Source organism: Eulemur rufifrons, chromosome 28 (genome assembly GCF_041146395.1).
Source record: "Eulemur rufifrons isolate Redbay chromosome 28, OSU_ERuf_1, whole genome shotgun sequence".
Classification (NCBI taxonomy): Eukaryota; Metazoa; Chordata; class Mammalia; order Primates; family Lemuridae; genus Eulemur; species Eulemur rufifrons.
The window spans coordinates 67,424,201-67,443,327 of NC_091010.1; the positions used below are offsets into that span (position 1 = coordinate 67,424,201).

General features: G+C 42.7%; 1 protein-coding gene across 1 annotated transcript in view; it reads left to right on the forward strand.

Moving 5' to 3' along the window:
• DOCK1 (dedicator of cytokinesis 1) overlaps nt 1–19,127 on the forward strand; it is a 470,019-nt gene that overhangs the window by 393,295 nt on the left and 57,597 nt on the right. The window contains exons 33-37 of the mRNA XM_069460828.1: nt 185–333; nt 11,014–11,099; nt 11,286–11,442; nt 17,290–17,330; nt 18,527–18,617. Of these exons, the coding sequence (XP_069316929.1) occupies nt 185–333; nt 11,014–11,099; nt 11,286–11,442; nt 17,290–17,330; nt 18,527–18,617 (524 nt within the window). The remainder of the gene's footprint in view (nt 1–184; nt 334–11,013; nt 11,100–11,285; nt 11,443–17,289; nt 17,331–18,526; nt 18,618–19,127) is intronic.

Sequence of the window (19,127 nt, forward strand, 5' to 3'; positions counted from 1 at the left end):
GAAATGTTGTAACACCTTGAACACATTCAATGCTGGAAATGTTCAATTGCAACTGAGAAACAGATGCACATTCCCAAGAGCTTCCTGCTCAAAGTCACAATGATCTGTGTTTTGTTTTGTCCATTGAAGCCCATTTTGGAATCCTTTTTTAAAATTTCTGAATAATCTATTTCTTTATTCCAAGGTCAACACAAGATAAAGTTCATTCCAGAAATGGTGGGCCCAATATTAGAAATGACACTAATTCCTGAGACAGAACTGCGCAAAGCCACCATCCCCATCTTCTTTGACATGATGCAGTGTGAATTTCATTCGACCCGAAGCTTCCAAATGGTAAGGACAGAGATGTGTGGTAAGTGGCCTGGGGAGATGAAGGGGATAAGCCTGAAAACCTTGAAAGAAACTTTAGATAATTCTAGAGTTAAAGGTGCTGAACATGGAAAACATAATTCCCTACAGCTTAAGAGAGAAAAAGCCTGTGATTTTCCTTATTGAAGAAGCTTATCATTCTTTGCTTTCAATTTTAGGGAGAATTATTCTCAATTTTTAGCTTTTACTTACTTATTTTAATCTGGATTTACTTACGCATGAAACCCTGGATAAAAGTCTCTTTCTCCCCCTCCTTGGTATGTGCACTTGTAGAATGTTTGATTAAATGTTATTTATCATATTCTTCAGAATGGCTGCTTATTGCAGAGTTAAATTATTTTGAAATCCAAAGTTTTTGTTTTTATTCTTTTATGTGTATATCTCGGTTTTTTACCTGTGCAATGGAATTGATGAAAATTCCTCAGTAAAATGCTCAAAACATACTGTAGCAACATGAAGAACGAACTCTGAATAACTTATGCTTGAGGAGTAATGAAAATCTCCTTCCCTGGATCCATGAAAATAAGTATGGTGTTTGTGTATTCACAGGTTGGAACACACACCCACACATACACACATACACATGCATGCTCTCTCTCACACACGTACTCACATTTCTCCTTAGTGCACTAATGGTTTGGCCATGATGCTTTATAGGAGGAATAAGCCAATCCCAAATAGGAGGGAATCTTCTGAATTGAAAAGTACCTTTTAAAAAATGTTATAGCAATTCAAATAAATGCACATACTGAGCATTTTACATAGATTTTTATGTAATTTTGAGAAAATTTTTATACTAGAGAGAAATCAAACCTTCATCAATCAAGGTAGTATGATTTTAGTGGGATCTAATATTTAAAGGGCAGATTTTCCTGACATTTTACTTTATTATTGAAAAGAGTTTTGAATAATCTGTAGATTTTCATTGGCCAGTCTTTATCATATTGCACGAAGGCAGTATTCATGAAAAACGATTTTGCTATTTCCTAGAACAGAAAAGAGAGATACAAAACAGAAACACCCTCCACACTTCGAATAAGAATGGGGTTTAGATGCTGAAGTCTGGTAGACCGTGATTCCCAGGCTTAGCCACGTACTACCTGGGTCTTGAACAAATCACCCAACATCTTTAAGTTTCTAAATCAAAGTAACATTGGTATAAAATAGAATCTGCCAGAAAGGGGTGTTATGATAGTGAAATAAAATCAGAACTATAAAGCCCTTATCTCAGCTCCTGACACCATAAAAGATGTCCGTTGATGTTGCCCTTATTGCAAGGCTGGAAGCTCAGCCTCTATCTGGGTCTTTGTGGACACAGGGACAGCCTGCAGGGTGAGTCCCCAGCATCTGAGGACTGCCAGGCCCAGCGCTGCGTACCTGGGCATGGCCGTTCCTCGGGCTGGGCCCTGAGGCTGGGAGGAGTGCAGGGTCTGACTGTCGGAGGAGTTATTCCCCTCACACACTCACGGCTGTGCCCCAAAACCCACTGCAAAGGATCCTAACACCTGGCTGGGATATCATCATTTGTTTTTTGTACTTTGATCCACTAGGCAGTTTGTAAGGTGACTGGTGACTATTGTTTTGATATTATTCCAACAGTGGGCAGTAGAGAGGGCTATATGTTATTTTATTACGATGTCATGTGTGTTGGGCAGGGTAGAGCGGTATTAGTACTCCCCTCTCACTACCTTCCTCCCTCCCTTCCTTCCCTCCTTCCTTTCTTCTTTTTCATGGGAGCAGAAGTTCTCCCTACATTTAGTTTTTGTAATGTTAAAGAGAATTCATTTAATAAAGAATAGCTGTTTTTGTTTCTTTGGTCCACGATCAGTCTTTGTACATAGGTAATGTAATATAAACATTATGTCTGAGTTTTTGGTTATGTTCTTTTTGTTTGGCAATATATCAAAGATATTTGCCTTAATTACAACGTAGTCACCATGATTTTAATGAAGGCATAACATTTCATAAAATGAAGCGACTATCATTTACATATCCATCCCCTATAGCTGGACATTTAGGTTGTTTGCAGATTTTCACTCCTGTGAATGTGCTGTAAACACATTCATGCATACAGCTTGAATTTAGTTTGAAAGCTTTCCCAGTATACAGTCTCAAAAATGCAATTACTGATTCAAAATATTTTTGTAACTTTTGATATTATTGCCAAATTCTTTGATATTATTGCCATAAGATTCGACCCATCTCTGTTGCTGCTGGCACTAAATCCTGGTCCCAATTTCACTGCCAACTCACTGGAACCATGAATTGTAATTTAAAATGCTTTTTCCTAGGCAGAAAAGTCATCTGACTTTTTGAATTATATATAAATCAGGCCCAAAGAAGGATTTTGTGGAAAAAATGCTATTAAATTAAAGAATCAGGCAAAGCGAGGAGGGGGAGCATCTTCATATAGATAAATGTCACCAGCACTGAAGACTAAGATCAAAAGTCTTTAAAACATCGTATTTGTCATTTGGGTTAAAATAAGGTCAAGGGCAGTTAGAGAAAGATGAGTAAGAGTTTGGTTGCTGAATTGTTACCTTTCTTCCTCACATTCCTTTTGTCTCATTGCTGTCTAACTCTAGCTTTAAAATATCCCACAACAATCTTCTGAGGAAGTGCTTCATTTCCCCCAATTTACAGGGGCCCCAGGGCTGCTGGGAAATGCTCTGAAGTTAATGAGGCCACAGAAATTTTGCCTCCGTTCTTAACACTGTCTTCCCCATTGAAGCCTCAAAATCTGTCCAGTATTAGGAGATAAAGCCAAACATATTTTAAATAATACCATGAAGTAGTTATGTACCTTCAATTCCATCTCTTAAGCTACCAGCAATTTCACTAGCACAAAACATGCCTTGCCTGGTGTGTAAATTCAAGCACAAGCGTGAGGACGGAGAACCCACTCCCAGGCTGCACGTGGTCAGCTGCTTGCATTTTGGTTAATAGTCATTGGCTGTTCATTTGTGCTGTCATCTGCTTGGACCTCTCTAGACAAGGGATTGCATACACTGAAGGTTTTTTAAATGAAGGCAAAAAAACTAAAACTTGTGAAAGAATCTCTCTTCTGTGTCCATCTTTTCCTGTGAATTGGGAAAAGATCAATATTCCCTTCTGTGGGGTTGGCCCACCCCCGCTAGGTGAAATGCCCCAAACACACCGCATTGTCCCCCTTTCTGCTGGTCTCCTTGTCACTTGGTTTTCTGGGTGGAGGTCACACTGGCCTGGCCTTTGCTTGCTCCCTTGGCCTCCGTGACAGTTGGTTGTGACGACTGGTCAGTCCCTCCTCTGTCTCACCTGCAGCACTCGTCCATTCCACCCCGTCACCGTTGCGCCAGTCCAGGCCTCTCCTGGGCCACAGCATTTGTCTCTTGACTTGCTCTTCCCATCTTTTCTAACTTCTTTCTGCTCTAAGTGCAGCTCATCCTCGGCCACCTGGTCTTCCTGAAGCACAGGGGATGGCCCCTAGCTTGCAGGTGATGTGGGTGACTGTGTAGCGAGGGGCACGTGGGCAGCACGCCAGGGCACAGCCAGCCGCCCCGCCTGCCCTTCCATCCCAGAGCTTCTGGGGCAGTGTGGGGGATGGTTGGCTGCTGTTTAATCCACCGCAAATCCAATTATCTCACCTTATAGTCACATCAACAAGGGCTTAAATTGCCTCCACTTTCAAAGCAGATGTGCAAACCTAATGGGGTGAGGGGAAGACGTGAGGGTCTTTTGTTTTTACAAAACTTTAACGTTATGAACGTATGATATAGCTTATTTTTTTAAAGTCGCTGTGTCTTTCAGAATGGAGCCGTTAACATGCTACAATTCTGAATTATGAAATAATACATCATGTCTGAGTTGTTTTATACTCTTACAACTGGGGTGGAGAGGGGACCTGCTGGATTCAGAAGAAAAACCCATCCTTTCACTCAAAATGAAACTGCCTCAAACTGTTAGTGGAATTCCAAAAGCAGGTGTCACAAATCGGCTTTCCTAAGTTGCCTAGAGTTGCGGCTCTTGTGCTCGTCAGCCACAGTGGAGGGCGTTTCATGAGAATGTTCCTTCATATACATTTCCCTAAAGAGTCTATTGCTCTCTTGTTTCTACTTTTGCAAAAAAGAGCACAGATCTTCCATCAGAATGGGCATGTCCTTGCGCATGTCCTGTCTCTCCAGGGTCTGTGCGTTGAATGGGCTTTCTTGGTGGTGGCCTGCAGTTACCCGTTCACCTGCTGTGTCCTCCCTGTGGCCTGGGACGCTCTTTATGGGACTGCAGTGAGTGCCTGAGGTCAGCCTGACTGCATTTGCTCAGGGCAGGTCCTCACAGGTGGTGGAAAGTTCTGCAAAGGGCTGTGGACTAAGGGTCTCTGATGCTCATGGAATCACCTGAGAGGGGCCACGCTGTGCAGGGACCTGGCAGCAAGGGATGGAGTTGACCTGAACCAGTGGGAAGGAGCTTGGACCAGACAGAAGCATATGAGATGGGAGGCCCCCATGTGTACACAGTGGCCTTGAGTTCTTTAGAAATCCTTTCCTCCTGCAAAATAATGTGCTTCATTGTGGGCCGATATCCACTGCCATGGCAGACCTATAGTCCATTGAAAGGAAGACATGGGAACTGGATGCTGTGTGACGTTTCTGGGATCTGAGCAGCTCTCACTGATTCATTCCCATCCTTGTTTGTGCGATGACCAGGATGGTGCCACTTCTGGAGGGTTTCCTTATCCTCCCTGGTGCCTGTGTTGTGGCTACTACGAGCAGCAGGAAGGGAAAAACACACGTGAGAGCCTCCACTCGATGCCCACAGCAGCTGTGCGCCTTGGGGAGGCAGCTGTCATTGACCCAAAGGGACCCCATCCACCTGCTGCATCGCTTGGTGCCCCCGAGGGATTTCCCTGCCCCGTCCATGTGAGTCTCCACTCAGCAGAAGCCCATTTCTCGTTTTCTGGTTATCCTGGTCCTTCCAGCCCTTTCTAAGAATCTTAGAATCTGGATACCCCACCCCTTCTCCTAAATCGTCCCCTCCTGCTGCTCCTTCCAGAACTAGTTCCTGAGCACACATCCTCTGCTCCCCTGCCTTATAGCTCACCAACTCCTCGAGCTGCCCCCACAGCCATGTTCCTTGTCCCACCCCAGCGGAGATTCTGGGATCTGCTAAGCTAACATGGGAGAGGTTAGGAGGCATCAGTATCTTCACGCCCTTCCCCCGGGTCCACTGTGCAGAGTCTGGTGTTGGTCACAGGAGTTGAGCCCTCCCCGGGCCTCAAACTGACCTTTCCCATCACACTGCGGACCTGTCCTCCAATGAGCACCACGGAGTCTCAGCCTCACTCAGGGTTTTTCTTCATAATGAAAAGCATGCTTGAAAATTCTTTCCTGGCATCTTTTTAAAGAATTCCCTTTGTTATGCCTTTGGAAAATACAGAGCTAACAGCTGAGAATTGCAGCAAATGACCAGAGGGACCATATACCATTAATAAAAATGGACTGGGAAAGGCTGCACAGCAAAAATAATATTTTCAATCATGGAGCTATTTTCTGTCATCTTTGCAAGGCTCAGTAAAATGCTCCACAACTTCCAGAAATTCCCATTCAGTTGTAACAGTATTAGAACATGAGTAATCTTTGCGTCGTCAATGTTTCGGAGTTTCTGTTTGAATAATCTCTTCCTACAGCCTGCACTGGTAACCTTAAGCCAGTAATTGAATAACCCAATGGATGTTGGCAGCTTGTGCCACTTGGTGGAAAAGCCAATATATTTTGCACTGTAATATGAATGTGAATAAGTTTGTTGGCAATTTTGTCTTGCTTATTCTTTAATTCATTGGAATTTTGTGTTTGTTTATTTTTGCATTCAATTTCAAAATATAGCTTAGTTTTATTGCTTTGGATGCTTAAAGAGGAAATATGGCATAAGAATTAGGCTTTTATTTCATTAAATTGAGCCCAGAGGTGGTCTGAAAGATCATGGAAACCAATATCCTTGACTCCAGGAGTTCTGACTACATCGAATTCTATTCTTAAAGGCCACCCAACAAAGAGATACCCAGACTCCCAAAATCTCCTTTAACAAAATTAAACAGGACTCACCATGAGGCCATGTTTCCGGAGTCCTGTAATTGCATCAGCCCAAAAGTCACTCCTCGGTCTCTGTCATGTAGAAGGGGGAGCAGCTGCACCTGTCCCAGGTGTTGGCAAGGTGTAGCGCACTGGCAGATTGCTCCCCAGCCGGGCTCCTCCAAGTGTGAGGCTCTGGGTTGTCCAACTTGTGTGTTTCACAAAAGCTTCAAGGTCAACAAGCCGCCTGCTTGATGGACGTAGGAGGATGTGGGGGTTTTCAAATGTGGGATGGAGTGCCAGCAATTAATTAAGTGTGCAATTAAGTTTGCAGAGTGGTTAGGCAAGAGGATTGCTGCAGACATAAAAATATGAGTGTGTCTGAGCCCAGGGATTCAAGGCTGAGTGACAGATCGAGGGGATCAGTAATTTCTAGATTGTCCACAAGCGTTTTCAAGTGCCAAGCTTCTCTCTGCCCATCCTTGCCAGTTCCTTCTTCTTGGCCATATTTTCCACCCAGATATAGTCCAGTGACTTTCTCCCACCCACCCCCTCCTGTAAATGCTAAGGAGAAAAGGTGCGGTTAGGTGGTTCCATCGGATTGGCCCAGTTCCATCTAAAGGGGAAAAGGACAAGAAGAGCCTGAGTCCTTGGTGCCCTTCGAGACCAGCAGCTGGTTGAGCACCATGCTCCCACCTACAGTGTCTTCTGAGCATTTTTTCTTGAAAAACAGGAGAAAGAGCACTTCAGGCAAAGAGCAACAGTGTACTAAAGCTTATTCATAAAGGGTCACAGAAACCTTTTTGCTAATGTATTTAGCAGACCACATCCATAGATTTCAGATTTCACCCAGCTGTTGATAACCTGTAAGCCCTCGATCAAGGTGGGGAAGTGTTTGTACAAACCTTTCCACTCCGCCCAGCTTCCTATCATGCTCCTGCATAACCCCAGACCTCTTCTATGAAAGCCTATTCCCGGATGTCTGGAAGGTGCAGGCCTGATTGTATACATTTATAAATGCATTTTAGCAAGAATGGTAAATCTAACCCAAATAAAAAATTATATGTTCCAAATCAAATGTAATTGGCTTTTGGATTATCCATTACTGGGATCCTTCTCTCCATGATCTCTCAAATATGTGCTCATAACCCATGGTTAACTGTGGCAGCGGGTGGCGAAAGCAGTGGTTCCTTTCTAAGTTAATTGAGTTAACTGCGACGTCAGTCTCACTTTGAGCACAGCCCCCTAGCCCAGTCATGTTCAATTTAACAGCACCTTTCCGAAAGCCTTAATTCATAAGTGCCCTCTTATGTTTCATGTTCTCAGAGGGCAGCTGAGATCAGATGCTTAGAAATGCTCTGTTCAATAGTTTAAGTTGGACACCCCATGGATATTTTTGTAGCAATATTGGTGATTCAGAAAAGAGAAGAAAATATAATGATTTGGCTTATCACATGAGAGTGCCTCTGCCACCTTTTGAGCAACACAGTAAACCCTTGCTAATTTTATCCTAACTGTAGAGAATCCTGTTGCCAATCACCAGACAGCATGCATTTACAAGTTAGATAATAAACATGATTTTTAGAAAACCAGCTCTGCTCTATCGGGAAGTGTACTATCTCCAATTTATTTGGACAGGATCATTTAATTCTGATTATAGTAACAGTTCATAGCACACTAGGAAACCTATTCTAGTATATTCTGTAAAAATTAAGGAAGACCCTGGAATTAGAGACTAGACACAGATCTCTGGTATTGAATCGTTGCTGATAAACAGAACAGGGTTGCCAGGTGTTTGTGTAAATTACTTAGTTTAGATTCGAGGTTAGTAAAATTAGAATCAGCTGCGTTCTGATCTACTTATCATTCATCCACTCTTTTTAGAAAACATTAAATTCATCAGTCAAAATTTGATAAGCGGCATACTTAAGTAGCTGTAGCTTCCTCAGTGCCTGTGTTTGTGGCAGCTAGATTTACATGGAAGCAGAGAAAACATGCAATTTTCATAAAAAAGACTCCAAGTTCAAATACCTTCTGATTGAGGAGTAATGAACAACTTCAAATGCCTGTGCGTGTCTGCCCATGTCAGGAGAAGGCATGTTTTTCTGCACTCTCTGTGTCTTCCTCATTATCAGTACTCATTAAACATATGTGAAATTGGATCATACGTGTTAATTAAATTTAGTTTTATTTTGTATCTCGATTATTTGTTCAGAATCATCCACACTCATCAAACACTTATTCTTTGGAGTTCCCATCGTGACAACATCTAAGAGATGGGACTGCCTTGAAATGCCAACTTTGGGGCTACTAGCAAGTGATCTATATCTCCCTTATATAAGATTCTAGAAATAACTGCCTTGTGAAGAGCAGAGTAGTAGTGGTTAGTTTCAAAAGGTTGTTATTTGACAGTAAAAGTCATTTCATGAGATTCCAGGTTTAAAAAAAAAAAAAGTCATTCTTCTTCAATAGAACCATCTCTCTTTCTGTGTTCCTAAAATCCCTGAACTTCCTAGGCCAGACAGAATCAAGGGGAGGTGTTTACTTGGGGGAGGAGTCCATGGAGAAGGTCAAGAAGAATTGGAGAGATTTGCGAAGGTCCAGTTTGCGATGCTGTTGCTGAGCCCTTGGTGTCTGGCAGCCAACCATCCTTCTCTCCATCCCTGCTTTGAGGCTTTGTTTCATGGGTAGCAAGATAAAATTGTGGCTTCAGACAATCTGTCCTAATCGAGGACAAGTGGGGCATCTGTGCCCTGGGTCTCACCAAAGCCATTGCTTTCTGTTTCTCAGGGGGGCCCACAGTCAGCTGCCACCGTAGTGGCAGCACCTCTGAGTCACCAGCACAGTAGATGGTGCCAGCAGCATCTGTTGCAGCCACTCCAGATGAGCTCTGTTCACCACTTGGCTTGGCTTGCCCAAGAGAGCAGGTTGTGATTTAGCAACCCACTGGCCCGCTCCTTTACTAGCATATTAAACCCTTCCCAGCTCCGTCCAGTTTAAGACCCACTCTAGTCAATAACTTACATGCACACAACACATTCATTCCGTTACAGCACCAACATCAGGCACTGCTCTAGGTGTTGGGGCTACAGCAATGACCAAGGAAAAAGAAAATCCTTGCTCTCGTGCAGCTTAAATTCTAATAGGATCCCAATATGGTGGGGGGTTGGGGGTTGGAGGTTGTTGCCTGAGAAAGCAGGTGGTTGAACATATCTTTTTTTTTTTTTTTGAGACAGAGTCTCACTCTGTTGCCCAGGCTAGAGTGAGTGCCGTGGCGTCAGCCTAGCTCACAGCAACCTCAAACTCCTGAGCTCAAGCAATCCTCCTGTCTCAGCCTCCCGAGTAGCTGGGACTACAGGCATGCACCACCATGCCCGGCTAATTTTTTCTATATATATTTTTAGCTGTCCATATAATTTCTTTCTATTTTTTTAGTAGAGATGGGGTCTCGCTCTTGCTCAGGCTGGTCTCGAACTCCTGAGCTCAAACGATCCGCCCACCTCGGCCTCCCAGAGTGCTAGGATTACAGGCATGAGCCACCACGCCCGGCCTGAACATATCTTTTAAAGAGATCCCCGAGATCCTTGCATATATGCCATGATACACTTGCGCTCCCAACCCTGAATTCAGCTCTTGTTTTCTTAAATTCATCCTTTGTCCACCTCCTTTAAGTTCAGAGTTTCGATGTCTCCATCTTTGTGGGAACTAACACTCTTACAGTCTCCCCTTCCTACTGGCACAAGTTGATGGGTACCCTCAGGGCACCCTGCAACATGGGTGTCACCTGGCTGGTGACCGTGGAATCGGAGATGGCCATGAACTCTGCCAGAGACTGGGAAGGGGATGGGGAAACATGTCCATCATTATGCAGGTCATTATTTTTGGCCTAATCAGCCACTTGAAGACATTTTGGAGATTTGCGCCTCCCCAGAATTTAGAGTTTTTCTAAAAGCGTGAATCTGAGAGAGAGCAGGTTCTGAGAACCCTTTCCCAACTCCTAGGAAATCCAACCAGAAGCTTTGGGGAGAAGAGGAAAGGCCAGGAGATGGACCTTCTGAGGTGTCTGCTGGTCTGTCTGTAGGGACTTTGCCCCCTCACTTTTTATAATACGTTTTCAACCGGAGTGAGGTACTTCACTAGGATCTGTCAAGGAATGGCAGTGAAGTGGCCCCTTCGATGTTTTCAGATTGCCGAGAACTCTTCACTGGCAAATGAAACACCATCTGTTCTGTTCTAGGAACCAACGAGCTATTTTAGATGTTACTTGTTCACAGAGATGAAGTTTGAGACATTTTCATGTTGCTCCTTCATTTTCTCCCCCCTACGGTTTTCTTGTCTGTCTTTCTCTGGTTCTTGCTCCTGCCATGGGAACACGCACTTTCACACTCCATCAACCAGGGAAGGCCGTGAACGGTCTCCCTGGGGCAGGGGGACAACTGCCAGGGGTTCCGGAATGGCAGCTCTTAAATGAAATCAGGCTTCAAAGGCAGAGGGTAACTGTCTGATGATCTCTCGCCAATTTATGTGCCATCGACCGACACTCAAGTCATAAAATGCAATATCCGCCATGCTGATTATTTACGCTTCCTCTGTTTAATTATAGTTTGAAAATGAAATCATCACCAAGCTGGATCATGAAGTGGAAGGAGGCAGAGGAGATGAACAGTACAAAGTGTTATTTGATAAAATGTAAGTGTTGATTAGCAGTGGGATTTATGTCGGAACAGAGACAGAGAGACTGTAATTAGACTACAATGAACTTTGTAGCCCAGAAATAATTAAAACGTGTTAATAATGGAAAATATTTAAAATTGCACCTCAGTTGAGTTTCTTTTTCTGAGTGTGATTAACAAGGTGTGTGTAATTATTTTTCAGCCTCCTGGAGCACTGCAGGAAGCATAAATACCTTGCCAAAACGGGAGAGACTTTTGTGAAACTCGTCGTGCGCCTCATGGAAAGACTTTTGGATTATAGAACCATCATGCACGACGAGAACAAAGAAAACCGCATGAGCTGCACCGTCAACGTGCTGGTGAGTGAAACGTTAATTAAATTTTCAACGTTCACGACACACCGGAAACTGAATCAAGATGTTCCGAAGCCCGTCTGACAGCTGGCCACGGAGATTTCCACGGCAGAATGGAGCTTCCTTTGCTGGTTTCCTCGTCCATTGTAGGGAAGGAGTGATGACCTGTTTACAGACTCACTCTGGGTGTTTCCATATCATTCTCCCCCTGTTCAAAAATGATGAGCCACGTTATTTTGTAGCCCAAGTAATGCCTCACTGATTACAGGTCCTAAGGCTTTGTTTTTAGGAGACTGTGATCATGTCCTATAGCGCATGGGTTCAATGGTGGCCCCCAAAAGGTAGGTCCACCTCCTAATCCTCAGAACCTGACTTTGTTTGCAAAAAAGAGTCCTTGGGGAGGTAATTAAGTTAAGCATCTTGCCATGAGATCATGCTGGATTACCTGGGGCGAGGGTGCCTAAATCCAAGGACCAGCGTCCTTGCACGAGATAGCAGAGGAGAAGACACAGGAACAGATGAAGGCCGTGTGCAGGTGGAGGCAGAGATTGAGGTGATGCAGCCATGAGCCGCCAAACACCTGCAGCCCCAGGAGCTGGAAGAGGTGAGGAAAGCTCCTCCCCTAGAGCCTTTGGAGGGTGTATGGCCCGGCTGACACCTTGATTTCGGATTCTGCCCTCCAGAACCATGAGAGAAGACCTACCTCTTGCTTTAAGTTTGTGGTAATTGGCTACGGCAGCTGCGGGTAACCAGTGCTGGGCAGTGCAGAGAGCAGATGGCCTGGGTGACCTTGGCTGCTGCCATCTGTCAGGCCCTTTGCATTCCCGCTGGTGCTGTGATGTGGCTGGTTTCTGTCCCGTGGATGCCCTCTTCCTGACATAGTGGTGATCCCAGTGAGGCACATCCAGAAACTGCATTAGGCTGATGAGCTTTTAGGAAGCTTTTTCACAAGCTCAGCTCCAGGGAGCAGCAGGCAAACCTCATGGCTCTCAGCAGCCATGTGACCCTCCTGCTTCAGGGCTGTCTGCCTCTTCTCTGCTGCGGCTCCTAAGGAGCCAGAAAGCCTGACTCCTGACTGTGGTAGGGCTTTCCTCAACTTCCCTTGCTTGTCTCTAGGCAGAAATCCAAACACTACTCCTGCGCTGCTTTGCTTTGCTTTGCTGGATTTCCGTGTCGCTGCCTGATCACAGACCACATGTGGCTGCAGAGCCCTCATTTCCATGTCTGTCCCTTGTGTGGACGTGCAGGCACTTTGAGCTCACAGAAACAGACTTCTGTTCCAGGTGGAATATGACACATGGTTCATTCTTTACAAAGTCCCCAGAGATGTTTGGATTGAAAAGATAAACCAAAAGGAATGTCTTTACTTCCTGTTCCCTTTGGTATGGACACTGCATCTGCACTTTGCCATGAGGAACTTCGCAGCTAAAACCTCATAGGCAATCTCAGCGCCTGGGTTCCATGGCTGGGCGACCTTTTTAGGCTAATGCTAAACATTTTCCACAACAAGTTTTTTTTCCTTAAAAATCCCAATATGGGGGATTTCCAGCTTCTGAGTCGGCATGTGAAGAGCTTGGACCTCCTCACAGTAGGAAAAATGTGGAACAGACTGAGAAATCATCAACTCTTCTTAGAGTCATCTGCTTAGATCCACAGGACAAATCATTGCTCCCAAAACTGGAGAGACAGGGGGATCCAGAGGACCACAGCCTTCTAGAGCAGAAGCCCAGAACAGAAGCCACCGATGGAGCTGGTATTAGATTCCTTTTCCCTAGTGTATCCTGTTCATGTTCGATACGTAATTACAAGGCATACTAAAGACAAAAACACAGTTCAGAGAGACAGAGAAGGTGTCTAGACCAGATTCAGATATGGCAGAGATTTTGAAATTATCAGACTGGAAATTTAAAACTATGATTCATATGTTAAGAATTTTAATGGAAAAAGTGGATAATATGCAAGAATGGATGGGTTATATAAGCAAAAACTCTAAGAAATAATCAAAAAGAAATTCTCGAAATCCAAAACACTGTTAACAGAATGGAGACTGGCTCTATGGTCTCATCAGTCAGCTGGACACAGCCAAGGAAAGAATCAGTGAGCCTGAAACATATAAATATGTTTGCATGTACACCATGAGGGTCTGGGGCAGCTGTAGAAATTACGGCTTCTGGCATCTGTCCCTGAGGTCTGGCCTGCTGGCTGGGTTTGTCTGCACATGCACCTGTCGCCTGACTGTGAGTAGGACAGCAGCGAGCTCTGCGCCAGGCCAGGTGGCCTGATGTTACACATAGGTAAGCACCTGGCCCTCTCTTCTTTGTCTTCTTGCATTCTGGCTTCTGTTCAGAGTGATTTACTTTCATGTCGCCAATGTCGTTGACATGAAATAGAAACTAGTAGTTTTCTATGGGCAAGAAATGGAGACCTTTTCATAATCATTCCCTACTACGGACATAATTTTACAGTGTTCCCTCTGATCCTTAAGGGCATCAAAGAGGCTGATTAGTGTCCAGAAGGAAGAATTATTAATAAGTTTATTAGGTGTCCAACTTTGATGATTGAGACTTCTGTTTGTCATAAGCAAGATCTCCCAGGCTTACCGGGACATGAAACATCGTGGAGGAACAGTGCTGTGCTCTGAAGGTGGCCTCTTATCACCCAGACCCAGGGTCGGGAAGCAAACTCTTGCAACGACACCTGCAACCACAGTTTCTGACGTTGGCATGTGTTCCTCCTTCATTCGGATCCCGACTGGGGGCCAGCTTACTGCTGCTGCCATCAGCACTTGCTTGGTCTCGACTGAGAAACACACCCAGGGGACCCGTGGTGTCTGGCGTTAGTGACGTTCTTCAAATTGGAACATCCTGGATCATTTCGTGAAGAGTCGAGTCTTCTATTCTTAACCATTTCCTGAGGATGATAAAACAAATTCCAATCTGCCACAGTTTTTCCCATTTAAAAATAAGACAAATTTACAGAATAAACAGAACCAAGAAACCAGAGTTTTATTTGTTTAGACATAGGTGTTCTAACTCTAAATATTCACTGTGCAGCTCGCATATATATGTGTATTGCTATTTCCTGGTCCATTTTTACCTTTTCTGCTCGTACTTTTATTACAGAATCAGAGTTTCATAGAGATGGATGTATATATCCATCTCTAAAAGAGTATAGATATATAAATGCATATTAGACATACATAAAATGTACTCAACTACTCACTAAGCAGAAATCCCCATGAAATCTAAAGTTAAAAAATAAAATAAAGAATATAGAATTTATCAATGCCCTTTATGTCCATTGCCAAATTTCCTTTAGAGCCAGTGCTGTGGTTTTTTTCAAAGGCAGAGTTAGGGGAACATTATATAATAAATTATGATTGCTCATTACTGTCCTACTTCCCTGCTTTTAAAAGAACAAAAAGGAAAATGAAAATTAAGAGACTACGCAGATATTTATGTCCCCAGAATGTCCCCTGCAAACATGTCATCACATATATCGGATCTAGGTTCCCACCAGACAAAATGCATATTTGTAACTCTTTAACTAGAATTTCATTGTCGCCTCATAATCAAGCGATCTTTAGTTATTGGCCAATAAATCTTCTGTGTGTCACCTAGTTCTATACAATCATCAACAAATCCCATCCGTAAGACTGGTGGAATTGTTATTTCAGCGAAGCCAGTCATTCTCTTCATGGTCCCTTTATGAGGCTAATTAATGCAGGGCTAGGGAAATAATTCTAAATATCTTGGTATCTGTTTTTGTCACGAAGAAGGACAGCATTGAAATATAATGCAAATGTCTAAATTCTGAAGGATCAGTGCCTCGCAGATGAGAGTTGGGGAGCAGTCCTGCTGGGGTTCCCCTGGGAGCTGGGCACAGATGTCAGTCGGCGCTGGTGGGGGGGGCTTGAGAGAGAAGGCAGTGGGGGGGTGAGAACGCTGCCCGCAGAGCCCAGAAGGAACTCGAGCGCAGTGTGAACTTTTACGTAAGAAACACAGGTTTTATATAGAAATTGGGATTTGAGATGAGTGTACTTCGGTTTGAGAGGGGTTTTGAAGTCCTAGGAAGGGAACAGAACTCAGCGCAGGCAGAAAATAGAAGACATTTCCGTATCTGAGGGAGGAATGAAGGTCGCATGATACCCCCATTGTGCAATTGTAAAGGAGAATGATCAAAACCTTAGGAAGGATTAAAAATATGAGTACAAAGGGGATGGTGCGAAACCATAGCTTGTAAATACTGGCGGGTTTGAGTCGAAACGAAGGGCTCCTCCTTTGATGCCGATTCTCTTTGTTGCGTCGCTGAGTTGTCAGCCAGAAATAGCCTCATTACCGAGCCGTGTCATATGAACTGGAGGACATTAAAATGTCAGATGCAACAAAATTAAAAAATCTTGGTGCATCTTTCTAAACATGCCCCCGCTTATTTTCTATACTTATTTATCATTTCTTTTCAGAGAGATCAATCTTGAAGCCATGCCTTCTTTTGCTAATGAAATTAAAGAGCCTATGTCATCTTATTAGATAATTGTATGTCTTTATAATAGTGACATTTGCCGGTTGTTCCGGCACTGACTCCAGAGCTTCAGCATCATTTTTAGGTGCTAAACTGCACATTGAAAGTGGCTACAATGTTTCCATACCTTAGACCTTGTGAGAGGACTTCTGTTGCCTCATGTGTGATAAAGATTTTAAAGTGATTATAGAGATACTCAAATTAAGAAATACAATTTTCTCCAGGTGTGGTGGCTCACACCTGTAATCCTAGTACTTTGGGAAGCCGAGGTGGGAGGATCGCTTGAGGTCAGGAGTTCAAGACCAGCCTGAGCAAGAGTGAGATCCTGTCTCTACAAAAAAATAGAAACATTAGCCAGGCGTGGTGGCAAGTGCCTGTAGTCCCAGCTACTTGGGAGGCTGAGGCAGGAGGACTGCTTGAACCCAGGAGTTTGAGGTTGCAGTGAGCTATGATGACACCACTGCACTACAGCCTGGGCAATATAGCAAGACCCTGTCTCAAGAAAAAGTGTATAATTTTGATGAAAATGTTTATGCTCAGCCAGAAAATATTTTACAGTAATACGTAGAACTAGCACATTGGTTATAATCTGTTAACTAAACTTTCTGCATCAGTATTTATACACAGGCAGCTTTTTCAGTGGCAACTTGTCTTCTTACTGTGGTTTAGAAGGTCTGTCTGTCTGGAACAGCTTTATCCGCCAGGAATTTCTGGGATGATGGAAATGTCCTGTATCTATACTGTTCAATATAGTGACACTGGCCTTAAACATGGCTATTGAGCACTCCAAGTATAGCAAGTACAACAGGGGAAGGGAATTCTTAACTTTACTTAATGTTAATTATATTTATCTTGCCTTTAAATATACGTGGTTAGTGTATTAAACACCTCAGGTCTAGATTATCATAGGGCCTTCTTGTGGCTCTTGCTGCGGCTGGACCCAGCATGCTTTAAGTCATATTGGTGATGTGTATTTGCTTATTCTCAAATTTGGGATATTTATTCATTTATCCTAATGAGATTATAGTGGTTAAGATATCACATCTCTGGGCAATAGTTTGTTTTAACTGAAGACAAGTGACTTTCAAATGACAGAAGTAGATTTTAGCCATCACAGTGTTCAGTATAGGAAACGTGATCATTACAGTAACAAAAAAACATGAAGAACAGTGTAAGATGGTTGTGCAATTTATGTGAGTTTATGGTTCTCATCCCTGAGCTGGGTCCATTTGAATATTTGACGCAAGTTGAAAAATCTTGAATTTTTTATGTGCATGTAACACCTTTTGTGGAACAGGTTTCTTAAAGCAGTGTTTCGGTTTGATTTTTCAGAATTTCTACAAAGAAATTGAAAGAGAAGAAATGTATATAAGGTACGTATGCATCGTGCCTGTCTGCACTCTGTATGTTTATTATAATTGCTGTTTGTCAAATCTGTACTAAGAAATGTTTTATAACCACAAAGTTTTATTTTGTAGAAAATCATGAAGCCTATAAGATTGAGTTTGGTGGAGCTCCCAGATGTGTTCTAGCCTTTGTGTAGTTTGTCCATACTGATGCAGAGTTTTGGTGGTCACATTTGGCCAAATCAGAAGCAAAACTATAAATGATTATGTTACAAGGTTTGTCTAGAGCAACTCATATGGCCCTTTGGAAAAAAGATAACACCAAAAATGTTAATGTTTCACTGTAAGTCATATGATCAAATGAGAAATATAGTTCTAACTTTACCAGAAATAGGCAATATTATAATTTTTCAGTCTGGTCTACTCTTACTTGACACCATATTCCCATGTTTTCAATGTCTTCTTCCCATGAAAGAAGAAAAATGTTTTGCTTTGCCTGTCAGATTTTGTTCCCTCTCTTGCCTTTATTCCTGGAGCAGTAAACTGTGACCAAGTCCCTGTCTTTCTTGGTCAGTTTTAGGGTCCAATGTCCAATACTTAGGAAGATCGCCCCTTTGAGGAACATGGCATGAGTGTTTAATGATGTATTTATTACACTGAGTGGCATTGGTTGCTTTTTTATTTCTAAGATTTTTTTACTTCTCCTTTAAAAAAAATCTTATAAATTTAATAAACTTGAGAAAACTATCAGTTACGTTTGTTTCTTCATGGCAGACGGATTCTTTTGATCACATTTCCTGTGATCATTGGAGCTCCGTATTCTTACAGATTTGTATTTTCATGGATTTTTTTTGTGCATTTAGATTCAGTAGAAATGTAGGAAATCATAATGTATTGTGTAATCTCATTTCAAATGTTTGAGGAAAAATCTGAAAAAGATGAAAAGGAATGAGAAACCTTGAAGTACAATTATCATCTTCATTTTTGTCCTGCCAAGAGAGAACTTAAAAATCTTTATAAAATATGTGTTATTGTATATTGCTCTTGTTGGTTTTTCTTAGTGCTTTTTATACCAAAAGTTTTCAAGGTATTATGAATTATGAACATTGTAAAAAGAAAGCATAGATATGATTTACTGTTGAATGTAGAATTTAGCTCTTGCAATGCTCAACACAAATTATTCAGTGACATTTTAAGAACATACCTCTATTTTATCGTCTCAGGTATCTGTACAAACTCTGTGACCTGCACAAAGAGTGTGATAACTACACTGAAGCGGCTTACACGTTGCTTCTCCATGCAAAGCTTCTTAAGGTAATGTAAATAACCACGTACTTTGATGATTCTCTTGTTACAAATTCTAACATTATTCAGCATTTTATTTTTCTATGGCAAATTTTAGTAAACCTGTAACTTAAGGTTTTATGAATATTGCTAAAGGCAATGACATGAACAACAATATTTAGGAATTACCTTGATTATAGATTTGGCCCTACTGAATGTAGATTTAACAAGATGTCATAGCAGGTTATCACTAAGCATCAGAAACTCCCATCACTGGGCTGTGAGCTAGCAGCAAGCTAGAGATCCTACAATTCCTTATTTATGCCAACAGGACTCAGTAATGGTGGAGAACAACTTCGATAAAAAGGAATTTCCCTGGTAGAACAGCTGAAAGATAGGATGAGACATAACCCAAATTGTCTTAGTAAAGAGTCAGGGAACAGATCATGACTTTCTATCAGCTCACTTTGACCTCCTGTTAGTGTTCTTTGCCTGATTCTTCTAAAGAGTGTTGCTCCTGAGCATAGGGAGCATAGGTCT